The sequence below is a fragment of the Neolamprologus multifasciatus genome, chromosome 5 (assembly GCF_963576455.1).
Source record: "Neolamprologus multifasciatus chromosome 5, fNeoMul1.2, whole genome shotgun sequence".
Classification (NCBI taxonomy): domain Eukaryota; kingdom Metazoa; phylum Chordata; class Actinopteri; order Cichliformes; family Cichlidae; genus Neolamprologus; species Neolamprologus multifasciatus.
The window spans coordinates 26,536,488-26,550,440 of record NC_140443.1 but is presented as its reverse complement, the minus strand read 5'-3'; the positions used below and the strand labels follow the sequence as shown (position 1 = coordinate 26,550,440).

The 13,953-nt window shown below is 39.6% G+C and overlaps 1 protein-coding gene across 1 annotated transcript; it reads right to left on the bottom strand.

Moving 5' to 3' along the window:
- Nucleotides 1-4,177: 4,177 nt before the first annotated feature.
- LOC146518882 (transmembrane protein 233) lies at nt 4,178-13,940 on the bottom strand. Its single transcript, XM_085159326.1, has 3 exons — nt 10,431-13,940; nt 9,668-9,802; nt 4,178-7,277 (listed from the first exon to the last, which is right to left on the bottom strand). Exons 1-3 carry the CDS (start codon nt 10,608-10,610, stop codon nt 7,266-7,268), a joined length of 327 nt encoding a protein of 108 aa, XP_085015452.1. The 5' UTR covers nt 10,611-13,940; the 3' UTR covers nt 4,178-7,265.
- Between the last annotated feature and the right edge of the window lie 13 nt (nt 13,941-13,953).

Below are 13,953 nucleotides of genomic sequence, written 5' to 3'. Positions count from 1 at the left end.
AAACTTTTAAGTCAAAACATATGTTCTCTTCTTTTGCAGCTTATCTCAATACTACAATCTAAGTGACAACATATCACTGCGGTTGAAAATTCCTGTAAGTAACACTATCATATGAGCTGCATTAACACAGAGATGTAGTCAAGACCTCTAAATATCTGAATAAGCAGAGTGAGACAATCAGTAATGCAGCATTTGTGGTGCACACAGCATACCCTCATGTAACAAGACACCAAACGAGGAGATCGTGTTCTGTTGCAAAAACAGGTTTCTGCTGCAGATTCAGTCAAATTGTTCCGTCTCGTGATCTTTTATTGTTCAGGTTACTCCAAGTTTGACACGTTTGAGGTCAGTGTGGTGTATTAAGAAGTATTTATAGCAATGTATGATGGGTTTACTTGCTTAAACTTGTCTGATTACAGCCATTTCTGGTCGATAGAATCGTAATGTTACAGTTTGCTGTGGATGACTAAGCGCATGTTAACACATTTCAATCAGACTAATATAAAAGAATCCGTCCTCTGTTTTCATGGCTCACTGTCAGATGCTAGAGACACTAGAGCATTTAGCTTGGGGCCCCTCTGCAGGACAAAAGAATAATGACAGGGCAAACAAATGTGATTACTGCTGGCTTTAGGGTGCTGCTTTGGACCTGTCTTGCAAAAGGAATTGTGGAGTCATTGTCAGATTTTACCATGCTTACAAAAGCATCTGCATTGTGCAGTAACTGATTTCGTATCTATTTTCTGTTTGCTTTTCTGTATACTGTTGGCGATTCACCTGATTAGGACCCAGTATGTTGAAAATGTTATGGCTTTTCAGTCTACAAGGTGTTGCTTTCAGTGTGTGGACAATACGCACTTGTCCTATTCATGGCTTCTCTTTCAAACAACATGCCGCATTTTGTCAGATTAAATATTTGTGCCTTGTAATTTACAGGTCTAATTTTAGTCTTGCTGTTGCGCTTTTAAACATCACGACATGTAGTTCATAAGGCTTTCAATTTCTGCTGACTGTTGTCCAGATAGCAGTGCGCTGCGCTGCACAATCTTGAGAACTGTTCAGGAGAGATAAGGTTGTATAACGTTCTTTGTGTCTTTCACGCTGTCCTGCAGTGTGGCTTTTCCACCTCTGTTTAATGCGCATTTGTATTTCATGGTTCAGTGGGGTTATCGTTCTAATTTAAGTTTTCATTTAATTTAACGAAATACCCAAAAAAGCACAGTTATCCCTAAATAAGGTGTTCATGAAGTCATTGTTTCAGTCGTATGCTGCTTCCTGAATGTACTGAAAGTTTGACTTTGTCTGTGGTGTGTCTCATTTTTTTCAGCAGTCAAGCAGTGTAAGATTTAAGTATTTTAAAATGTACTTCTATCACTTTGGTGTGCCACTTTTTATGTGTAATGTATGCAATACATCGTCTTGTTTGTCTCTGAATAGAAGTTACAGTCTTTATGGTTGCCTTTGCATGATAATTTTTGTAATTTCCCAGAGCACAGATACTCGGGGGCCACTGTAGCAACGCACTGAGCTGAAACACGCCCACACACGTAGAGTTGATTAACATAACTTATCAGAATGGAACTGTAAGGCTGCAGGACGTGCAGTTCACACAAACAATCTGTTTTCAAACTGGCTGCACTTTTTAATTCAGTGAAGTCGTGCTAGTCTAAGCCTGCATTAGCCTTTGTGTAGAGTGTGATGACGTAGCAGAGATACAGGACAGCCAAGCACACCCAGTCAACTGTGCTGGCACAGTTTGGTCCCAGGTAGCACTGTGATTAATACATACATTTATGTCATCACATGCAGCGATTCCACTTTTATTTAACTGTGGTGATTGCAGTTTTGTGTGTGCTTTGGCCTTGTTAACATTGCAGGGTTTCCCTTAGAGCCCTTTTTACTAAATTCCACCTAGTTAGGTTCAAATATGCCCCTTCACAACTTTAACCCTGAATGTTAAACAATTATGCTTACCCAATAGTACTGTACAGTAGTACATTATAAATCTTTGCTTTGAGTAGCAATTTGACTTCTCACACTCACACTTGGTTGTGATTCTGTTTTCCGATGGGGACATATAACACTGGCTGCTTCATCAATATCACATTTACAGTAGTGATGGTGATTTTGAAATTAAAAACTTAAACTAGAAATGTAGACAATGAGGTGCAATGTTGTGCTTATCTACTTTTTAATGGTGTTTAGTTCTCAAGATTAATCGTGAACTTGCCTGTACAGCTGCATGCAATTCATACGTCCAGCTGTGAAAGTAATATATATAAATGAATGAATTTGTTCTTGTTAGATTGCTGTGGGTGATCATACAGACATGAGGATGACAGACTAATTGGGGGGAGTTTGTGTCTAAAAATGGGCTATATGAGCAATATCCTTATAACAGGTGAACAATGGCTGCATGTTGATTTACTTGAACAAGCCTGTGGTGAGCGGATCAAATGTAAACACTGGTTCAGTCAAAGGATACAGTTCAAGGAAATCTGAACTTTTGTACAGGGGAGTTAATGTGCTAAAGACCACAAAGTTGTTTCATCTTAACTGCTTGCACAGGTAATAAACACAGTTTAAATCTATTACTTCACCATTAGGTTGTACGGTTGCCATAAAAAGTTTTCCGTGTGGTGGAATTTAGGATCTAACTGCACATACGTCACACATGGTAAATTGTTTGTGTTCTGTGTGATCACAGTTTTCATGCACAGGACAAATTGCAGCACGTCAGAAAAAAAGTTTTTGGTTTGTGCTTAAAGTATAATATTTTTTTAATTAGTCTCAGTTGGAAAACAAAATTACAGGCCCATAAAAAATGAACAAAAAAATGACAATAGTATAAAAAAATTTGACCCAAACATTTTTTTCAGCACCATTTCATAAGCCTGAGCGCATTACATTATTAAATTCTTACATAACAGGGTAATCATCTCTCTCAACAACCATCCACCTAAACTACCATTAGCATCTGTAATGATCAGGACTTGGGAGTGCTTCACGAGGCCAAAGTCATTGTCGGCATAAGCAGCATCATTGTTGACGTGGGTGTCTTTGAGCTCCCCTATTAACATAGCAGACAAATACAGGCTGACATTTTCTCAAACGACTGCAAATGTATTTTATCACATGTGCTGACCTTCAGCGTCAACAAATTCAATTTCATTGTTAGTCAGTTAGCATTAAATGTAACGACGATGGCGTTCAAGGTAGCACTCTTCAGATATTATGGATTGTATTGAGGGTAAAGATGAGGTCAGGCCCCCAACTTTACTCTTGTGTTTGATGCTCACACACTGTCCCCGACAACATTTCCAGAAGGTAAAACTATAGCTATAAAAACCCACTGGACCTTAAATAGAGCACAGCTAACAGGCAGTCTAAGCTGTCTGGTCAAACCAGTGGAGGGTTTCACAGTGAAAGCATCACAGCAAAAATAGAGCTGCGAGAGAAATGGATATTAAAGTTCATGATCCAAATGTATCTGAAATAGGCTACTGTGTCTATTTGTTATCTATCTAGCTTATGCCATTTACCCCAAAGCATGTGACCTAATGGAATTTAAAAACAAATTAAGGCAAAAGTCTTTAATTCTGAAAAAAATATACATTTTGAAAATTAACAACAGTACCCATTTTTCACCCATCGATCAATCCCATTCTTTGGAACACAATAGAAATAATTAATTATAATCGTAATTAATCAAATTTGACAGTCATTCACTGTCACTAAAAGGAAGAACTGATTTGGTTTTGGTTGTCAAGGGTCAACAAAACACTTTCTTGGCAATAACGCAAGAATTCATTAATATCACAAATGTCCAATAGGATAAAAGTGGTGACATTTCATATTGAAAAGGCCATCAGTTACATCATAATGTTTGTAAAAACTGTGTAACTCAGAAAACAGATGGATTTCTCCCATTTTACCTATCCTATAGATGCACGTGGTAAGTAATAATATTTAGGTCAGCTGTGGTGTTTAAACAATGGTAATTGGCATTCAGGTGCCCCAGAAAATAACCCCCACACAATTACATGACAATACCAGCCTGAACTGTTGATACAAGCCACGATGGATCCATTGTCTCATGTTGTTTTACCCTAATTGTGAGCCTACCATCCACATATTGTGGCAAAAATTGGGACTCATCAAGCTAGGAGACATTAAACCAGTCCTCTGTTATTCAGTTCTGGTGAGCCTGTGTGAACTGTAGCTTCAGTTTCCTGTTCTTAGCTGACAGGAGTGGCACCCAGTGTGCTCTTCTGCTGCTGTAGCTGATCTGCTTCGAGGATCAACATGTTGTACATTCAGAGATGCTCTTCTGATTCGTTACTTTTGTGCTGATCCCAGCAGATCAGCACTTTCTGAAATAGTCCGACGATATTAAATTCCAGTCATCACTAAACTATATGTGACTAAGCGGACATGAATTCAACCTGACTGGCTGGCAGATGCATGGTAGAAATTCTAGTCTTGGTATGAAAAAAGAAGAAAGGACCTTGAGGCCTTTTCGTTTTTGAATATCAGGTATCTAAATGCATATCGCTCTTTCTCTGCTTGCACAGCATCGTTCCCACAGTGATCCTATTTCATTTATTCCAACTAGATCAAACTGCTGCCGGATAGGAGGAATGTGTCATGCGATATGTACACATGAAGGGTCTATGCAGTGCTAATGGAAGCGACTTGTTTGAGTGGCCTATTTATGCGCACCTCGCATGAGTCATGGAGTGCTCTCCAAATTTACCGGCTGTAATGCGGCCAACAACACAACAGTACAGCTTCATGATGAATTATTGATGTGAATGCAAGCTGAAAAATAATATGATTCACTATTCTTGTGCAGAAGAATAAAAGCAGCGCTCTCACAAAGATGGAAGTCATAATCTCTTTTTGAGGCAACATGAAACATATAAATGGAAACTATTTTAATTAATTGTGCTCGTGTGAAATTTTCTTCGGCACATATTATGGTCCTCATTTTCCTGTCACAAAGTCTGTCTTGATCCCTTGATAATCTTACAAAGTGCTTTTCAAGTCGCCTTATCCCCGCGCTCATTTTATCTTTTTTTTTTCCATCCCGTCCTTTCGCGTTTTGCTTTGGTGTGACATCAAAGAGGTTGCACTACAATCACGCTGCATTTCTCTTTCAAGTAAAGGGAGATAATAGAACGAGATTACTGCCAAAAGTGATTTGTTAAGTGCATTAGAATAACTGCTGAAACTTGGCAGCGGGCCTGTTACATCAGAGGGACTGCTATGAATTGCACCTGCAAGTAGGAGATAGGTTTGAAAGAAGAAGAAGAAAAAACACTGCGTAACTGCAAGCCAAATTGCAAACCGCAGATTTTAGTTTCTCTATATGTGGAGCATGTATGTGTAATTCATCTCTCCCTGGGGACCAGGGAAAGCATCTTTACCCTGGAGATAGCTGTGCAATATATGAAAACAGTCTGAAAGGCTTGTTTTTCAGTAGCAACAAGAAAACAGTTATGAGTCATGAGTTGAGACTGAAATGGACGTACAGGATCATGACTCTCCCGCTTAAACCCGTCTGAATCATCCCTTTATTCCCTCCCACCTTTAGGCCACTTTATGTTGCTTCATGAAAGGACGAGTTTTGTTTGACCATGTGAGAGGCTGAGCAATCTGCCACACAGAGGGCAGATCTGCTATATTTAGCTGGGCATATGCTGCGACATATCAAACTACATGGAAAAGTCCCGGCATGGAAGGTTGTAGTTCAAGGCTCAAGTTGTGAACTTGAGGCTGTGCAGATCTGTATAAATACTTTGAATTGTGTGTATTCAAGGTAACTTATTGAAAAGCGATAGGTCGTAGGGTCTAACAGGGAGCAGACATAGAGATCTCAAATGCATGTAACATGATGTTTGGTTTGAGTTTACTTTTATGTGATCGTAATGCCAAATTTTACTCAGTTGTGACGGACCACACAGGAAGCTGTTGTTGCACATGTCAGCTAACGCAACTGCAGCAATAGCTCTTCGGTCAACAAGACAGAATAATTAAACAAGTGGCAAGAAATGTCTGGAACTGATTTTAATACACATATATTTTTAAAAATGCATTTAGGCAGCAGGCTCGTGCGAACACAGCTGAAGAAGAATAGTAAACACCAAATGCCAAATATTCTAACATCCAGTCCAAATATGGGGCAAGTCCCCCCAAAATATTAAAAGATACTTTATTTCCCATTGTGTAGTATCTTCATGAGTTTTCTCATCAGACCCTTGCTGTCTGGTAAATGCAAGCAACTTTTAAACCTCACGGCCTAAGTTTGTAACACATCTTTAAGTCTCATGCAAAAAATAAATAAATACAATAAAAAACAGCAATTGTAGATAATCATAAACACGAGGCACAAAGTCAGGGATATAACTTGTAATATAATTTTTCCAGCATTGGTTTACATTTATATTAACTGCTGTGTTTATAATCAATCATCACACTAGCCAAATAAAGCTACAGAAGCCGAACTTGTGACTGGATTTGATTTCACAATTGTGTGTTTTAACATTTCTGTCATCAGAGGAAAAATTTATTTATTTTTCTTATGAATTATTTATTCTTCTTAGTGTCTGTGTGAACCATGGTGGCCGCCGATACGCTGCACTGCGATACACACATTTCACATGCTCTTTGTAACTGCTACAGGAATGAAAATAACATTTGTTTGTTTACACAATAATTTTCATAATAATTCCAGGTTTGATGCACAGCAGGGGATTATCTATAAATACAGTGAAGCTAATTAAGACACTCTGTGTTCTTAAAAAGGTCAATTGGGCTTCTACCTCGGAGAGATACATTTGTAAGTTATACTCTACACGCCTAAATTATTTTCATATTTCATTGTTATCAGTTGTTGTCTGTTCAGATTCTTTATCCACCATTATGGTTTAACATAACTGGTTTTATTATCGTTAAAGAAGGCATTACGTTCAGGATTTTTATCGCTCGAGCTATGAGCAACAGTAAACAGTGGATTGTTTACACCCTTGTGGAAAGCTGCCTTTTGCAATCATATCTGGAAAGACATTAGTCACTGAAGTGTATACGCCCACCAGATTTTACATTCACTGATTTTTTGTAAGGAACAACATAGACAGTAAAGTAAGCACTGTACAGGCTAAAGTAAACATGAGTTGAGTCTGAATCCTTTCGTTGGCACCTGAGCTCGTAATGAGGTTTCTGCTCAAAGTCTTCAACTCTCTGCTCTCTCTGCATCCACTGCACTAAAAATCCATCTGCAACACAAAGTACATTAAATGAATGACTAATTTTTCTATATTATATGTAGTGGTGGCAAGTCAGTAGTGGCAAGTCTCCCATGTACAATAAAATCTATATATTATATTTATTTGATATACATTACATGTTGTACACTGCTCCAAAAATTAAAGGTACACTCTGTAATCAGAGTATTGATCTGGTTAGTTAAGTAAAAGAAGCTTTTGTTAATCAGTTTCAGCTGCTTTGATGTTAATTAAATTAACAGCAGGTACACAACAGGGAAAACAGCCAAAACAGGAATTTTTTTATTACTAAACAAATATGTTGGACTGCTTTCTTCCATTTGCACCTTATCTCTAAAATTAGAAATATCCTGTCTCAGAGTGACGCTGAAAAACTTCATGCATTTATTACTTCCAGGCTGGACTACTGTAATTTTTTATTATCAAGATGTCCTAAAAACTCCCTGAAAAGCCTTCAGCTAATCCAAAATGCTGCAGTAAAAGTACTGACAGGGACTAGAAAGAGAGAGCATATTTCTCCTGTTTTGGCTTCCTGAATTGAATCCAGAATTGAATTCAAAATCCTGCTCCTCACATACATATATATCGTAAATATTTAGGCCCCATCTTGTCTTAATGACCTTGTAGTACCATATCACCCTATCAGAGCACTTTGCTCTCAGACTGCAGGCCTACTTGTTGTTCCTAGAGTATTTAAAAGTAGAATGGGAGGGAGAGCCTTCAGTTTTCAGGCCCCTCTTCTGTGGAACCAGCTTCCAGTTTGGATTCGGGAAAAAGACACTATCACTATTTTTAACATTAGGCATAAAACTTTCCTTTTCGATAAAGCATATAGTTAGGGCTGGACCAGGTGACCCTGAATCCTCCCTTAGTTATGCTGCAGTAGGTGTAGGCTGCTGGGGGATTCCCATGATGCACTGAGCATTTCTTCTTCAGTCACCTTTCTCACTCACTATGTGTTAATAGACCTCTCTGCATTGAATCATACTTGTTATTACTTTCTGTCTCTCTTCCACAGCATGTCTTTTGTGCCCTCGTTCTCCCCTCACCTCAACCAGTTGGAGCAGATGGCCGCCCCTCCCTGAGCCTAATTCTGCTAGAGCTTTCTTCCTGTTAAAAGGGAGTTTTCCCTTCCCACTGTGGCCAAAGTGCTTGCTCATAGGGGATCGTATAATTGTTGGGTTTTTCTCTGTATGTACTATTGTAGGGTCCACCTTACAATATAATGCACCTTTAGGCGCCTTCAGCATAGCCTCAAAAGCTTGGAGGAGAATCCAGGAGAGCTGGACCGGGCTGTAGAATGACCTCCAGCAGCCCACTGGTGTGAATATCTCTGACCAAACAATCAGAAACAGTTGTCATGAGGGTGGCTTGAGGGCCTGACGTCCTCTAGTGGGCTCTGTGCTCACTGCCCAATATCATGAAGCACACCTGGCATTTAGCCTAAAATACTGGAATTGCCAGGTTCACCACTGGCGCCGTGTGCTTTTCACAGATTAGAGCAGGTTTACCCTGAGCACATGTGACAGACATGAAAGGGTCTGGAGAAGCCTTGAAAAATGTTATGCTGCCTGTAACAATTTTCTGCATAACTAGTTTGGTGGTGGGTCAGTGATGGTCTGGCGAGGCATATCCATCAAGGGACACGCAGACTTCTACAGACTATGCAACAGCATCCTGACTGCCATTAGGTATCGGGATGAAATGCTTGGACACATTTCAGACCTTATATTGGTGCAGTGTTCTGGGTTCCTCCTGGTGTACGATAATGCCCAGGCTCATATGGTGAGAGTATGCAGGCAGTTCCTTGGAAGGAATTGATACCACTAACTGGCCACCACACTTGCCTGATCTAAATCCAACAGATCACCTCTGGGACATTATGTTTCAGACAATCCAGTGCCACCAGATTGCATCTCAGACTGTCCACAGTTTCAGTGATGTCCTAATCCAGATCTTCTAATCTCATGCCCTGATGTTGTCAGGCACGCATACAAGCACATGGGGGGCTACACGAGCTACTGAGTACCATCAAACGATGTGGCGTCCTTTTATTCCTAACACATTAGATCTAAGTGTTCCTTTAAATTTTTTTGAGCAGTGTATATTATATATATTTAATGTGACCTTTTACTCTGTAATATTAAGGTTCCAATAAAAGATTAGGCTTGTATTTGTCACCCTCATTCAAGTCAAGTCAAAAATCATTGACTTGACTTTCACTAATACGCATGACTATAATAATAGTACTAACATAACTCGTGAAATTAGCTATGTGTAGGGTCATGTCTGAAGTTATAGTTGCAATATTCCAATATAAAGTTTTTAGAAATTCACTTGAGAAGTTTTTATGAGTGGTAACAGTGCTGAGGCTGTCTTACTGTGGTAAAATGAACAGTGCAGGAGATGGCGATGATGAGAAGCCCGATGATGACTGAGGCAATAGCCACGTAGAGCGCGTTCCTGCCCAGCCGCCTGGAGCCTTCGTAGTCTCCGCTGTAATAACTGTTTCTAGACTGGAAGAGAGAAATCACTGTAAACAGTAAAAACTCACCTGCAAACCTGCTAAAAACACAAAATGTGATGCACAGAGCTCTCTGAAAAGTCTATGAAAAAAGTTTAATTAGTGGTTTTGTTTTTTGTTTTTTTTTTATTTGCCAAGTGAAAGTTTATTTCCATCAACAGGCAGCATGAAAATGTAATTTTCCAAAGCGGAAGATGAAGTAAGTTTGTTTGATGGGCAGAGCAGGTGTCTGTGTGACTGGGTTACATCTTAGGGTCCAGCACATCAGAACACTGTGTAAGCGTTACATTTAAAGCAGCCTGGACAAGAACATGTTTCATTTCTCTCTGACTCATTATTTCCTTAATATTAGAGCACAGAGCATGCATAGTCTAACACAGAGTCGTGGGCAATTCATTCTCCTAAGGGGCCACGTGACACACTGGAACTGTTGTGGAAGACGAGAGCAAAAAGCTGAACTCTGCTCAGTATTTATCTCTTTATAAACTGCTACTGGTAAGAGTAGATGTTACTATCAGTCGTTAGCTGTGGGCTCTTGGGAAAATTAATTGCCCGCCCATGGTCTGACATGATATATTAAAACCCCATCAGCTGATCTAAGTTTTATTGTTTATACTTACCATGATAGAGAAGACCAAGGCCACAATGTTGACGGGGTATGCAGGACAAAAGCATGTAAAAATGGTCAAACAAAGGTAGCTTTGAAGAGGAGGTGGTAGTTCCTCTACATAACCACTGTCAAAAAATTCGCTCCCACTTAAGGAGCTCTTTAACTGTGGATTTAGCACTCCAAGTGCCATCGAATCTGACAGCGAGAGGTGAAACACCGAAATTTAAAAATGTTACAGAAAAAACAAAAGCTAAAAAAGTGTTCTAAATACAGCAGGAGGGAGTTTAAGTCTAACTTTTAACTTTGGAAAAAAAATAATGAAACCAACAGCTTAAAACTCAGCTTGAAAAGTCTGGTCTTGTATACCGGGTCTAATCCTTCCTCAAAGCTGCGAAAAAATGAAGTTTGTAGGGAGAGAAGGCGAAGCAGAGCTGGGAGAGGATCACTAACCCTGCTGGCCTCCATCCAGAACTCTGACCCTGATAGAAGTGTGAGGGATCAGACTGTTTACCACTGCTGGCAGTCCACACAAACATAGTCACTGCATTGCAAAATGGATTAATGTTGTTAGCACAGCACGACACATGCATGGAACTTCTGATGAAACAATGCACCCCGTTTTTTAGTGTGTCAAGTTAAAGACCGTGAAAATGATGAATATGGGAACAAGTCCTTCAGGGATATTCACTGTATTTGTTTACTCTGTCAACTCTATCCATGCAGTTTTGGTGAAAGTTCTGTTGTTAAATTTGCTACTGAAGGGAAGTCTATGAGTACTTCAACCCACCAAAATTGGGAGGACTTTCATAGACTACAGATAAAAGTGGATGCAGACTTCTTGCAACACTTCTTGTTGTTGCGTTCAGTAGTCTACAGGAGTCTTTGTGGTGGGTCAAAGTGTAACTTTATTATTCTGCACTCGTAGTTCTATCAAGTGTGACAAGATACCCAACACCACTGGCTGAAATGTAGCCCCAAACCATGACAGAGCCTCCACCATGCCTGACAGATTTTCATACCAGTTGTTTTTTCTCTGTTTTCCTTCCTTAAAAATGGCTTCTTGACAGCCATCCTTCTACTGAGACCATTTCTGATGAGGCTTCAGCTAACAGTAGATCAAGATCTGTATCTCTTAGGTCCTATGTCAGGTCTTGGCTGAATTGTTTTTATAGACATGACTTTCAGGTATTATTCATCTGCTGTAGATAGTTCTTTAGGCCACTTCCTTTTTTGTCCTCCACCGCTTTCAACAATTTTTTACAGACATGCAGCACACCATGCTGAGATATGCCAAGTTTTCAGATAATAGTGACTTGGGAATCACGGTGTTGGTGCTAAAGTAGGTCTATGTCTGTCAATCTATGTTATCTTTGGTATTTTTATAGAGTCAACTAAAAAATGGGAACGAATTATGTTTTTGTGACAGGCTGCTATAACAATGTGCCTAAAGATAGAATTCTTTGATAAGCTCTCTGTCACTCATCACTGGAGTTAGGTGGAGTTTATATGTTGGAATGACTCACAGTCCAGCGTTTAGTAGTTTAAATTAACAACACAGACCAAAATGTTTTTCGCACCAGGCTGCAAACATGTTTATCCCTACTGTAAGGCTGTGCATTTGATTAAGGGAGCGAATCCAGCCTCAAATGGCCATTCTGTGAACTGCAACTTTTGGCACTCGTGTTTTGGCTTCATTTTTCAGCCTCAGCAGTTGTAGTTTGGCAGTTATATACACCGACTATTTGTGCCAGTATACCAATTTAAGAGGCGGCATTTGCTCCTAAGATTTCAAACACGCAGGTCAGTTCACATGACTTCAGTGCGCATGTGAACAAATGTTGGGTTAAAAAAAAAAGGAGTCACAAACACTTTAGAATAATTTATTAGGATTTTCAAATTGAAACTGTCAGGAAAAAAAAAACAAAGAAAAAAAAGAAGAAGAAAAAGAAAAGCATTGCTGTAAAGCTTGGCGGGGGACAGCCCAAATCTTAAACTTTAACCGAGCTCATGTAGAGCTACAAACTCCATTCAAAGCATTGGCCCTTTTCCTTACAACAGCACAACAAAAGACATCATTAAAATCAATATACAAGGGGAACAAGATCTCAAAACAGAAAAATATAGTTTCTTTTTTTTTCTGAAAATAAGTCTTAATGCCGCAGAATTATCCACTTGTCGTCTGCTATTACCAATAATAGTACTATTTTCATTTGTAAGGTAAAAAATAACTTATTGCTTTATTGTAAGTTAAAAAGTTACAGTGTTGGTGTCCAGCAGTAGTTTTTTTTTTTTTTCTTTTATCATGTCCCAGCCCGTCTGACAGAGGAACTACTGGCTGGATCAGGAAGTTTTCTGCTGTGCTGAACATCAAACAGGCTGCAGCAAGAAGGCTGAACAAACAGGCTACTTGTTTTTGCAAAGGTTGAATTTGTTCCAGCTTTTTGACTTTTCCTGCCAGCCAGCGCCGTCTTGTACTGAGGCCCCCGTATCAGAGCCGACTGGGAGCGAGACCCTGTTCCATTTCTGGTTCCCTGCCCAAAACCCTGTCTGTTCACCACCACACTGAGCAGCAACTATATATAAACAGTTATCTGTTGGTTCCAGAGGTGCACAAATTTATTAAAACGAAGTGTGGAATGGGAGAGAGTCAGGGGGGAGAAGAGCAGATGAACCCAAATAGAGCAGGGCAAACGTTCTGTTTTTTTTTTCAGTACCAAAGGAAAAAAAGGCAATCAAAACGCTCCTTCGCTGACGAAAGTAGTTCCATATTACACCTTGATGTATGCACACAAACACTCACTCGCACGCACGCACGCACGCACACAGGCAGACGCAATCACATGCACCTTCAATAGTGATAAGAGGAAAGAACATGATCGTGATTTTTCTACAACTGCTTCTCTGAGAATGTCCTTCATTTGTTTGTCACGGTGGAGAACACCGCATAAAAGAATTTTCTTAAAAGAAATAAAATAAACAAAAACATTAAGAAGAGAAACGCGCAAAAAAATATATATATAATATTTTCAAAAATCAGGAAGTGAAGTCAAGTCCCGAATCGCCAGAAACCCCTTATTTCTCCTGTTTTAAAGTTGTTAATCATCCAAAGTCCCGTCGTGGTTTCATAAACTGTTTTCCACAAAGACGCAAGAGACAAATTCGCTTATTTTTTTCTCTCTCTCTTTTTTTTTGAAAGACTTAAAGCAAACAAACAAAAATATGACCTGGTAACAAACAAACAAAAAAGTGTCAACTGAAAAAAATATGTCAGACAAGCTCCTGGAAGTTTATTCGCCAACAGCTATCCTGGATAGCGTTGCGCTGAAGTGACGCTAGAGTGGACTGCCCCACAGTGTACACATAATGGCGTATGCATACCCATAAAAGTAGTGAGATGACCGCAGAGAGTAGTAAATGACATCCAGTCAAATTGCTGTTAACCCTTTTCCAAACCAACCAATGACATGCCAGCCGGTTCAGTGACCCCTCCCTCCCACACCCATCCCACACCCACCCTACCTCACCCAATGTCT

Coding starts and splice junctions, on each gene's coding strand:
- LOC146518882 (XM_085159326.1), bottom strand. CDS start 10,610: ATGGCACTTGGAGTGCTAAATCCACAGTTAAAGAGCTCCTTAAGTGGG. Junction 9,803..10,430: donor CCTTGGTCTTCTCTATCATG/GTAAGTATAAAC, acceptor TCTCTCTTCCAG/TCTAGAAACAGTTATTACAG.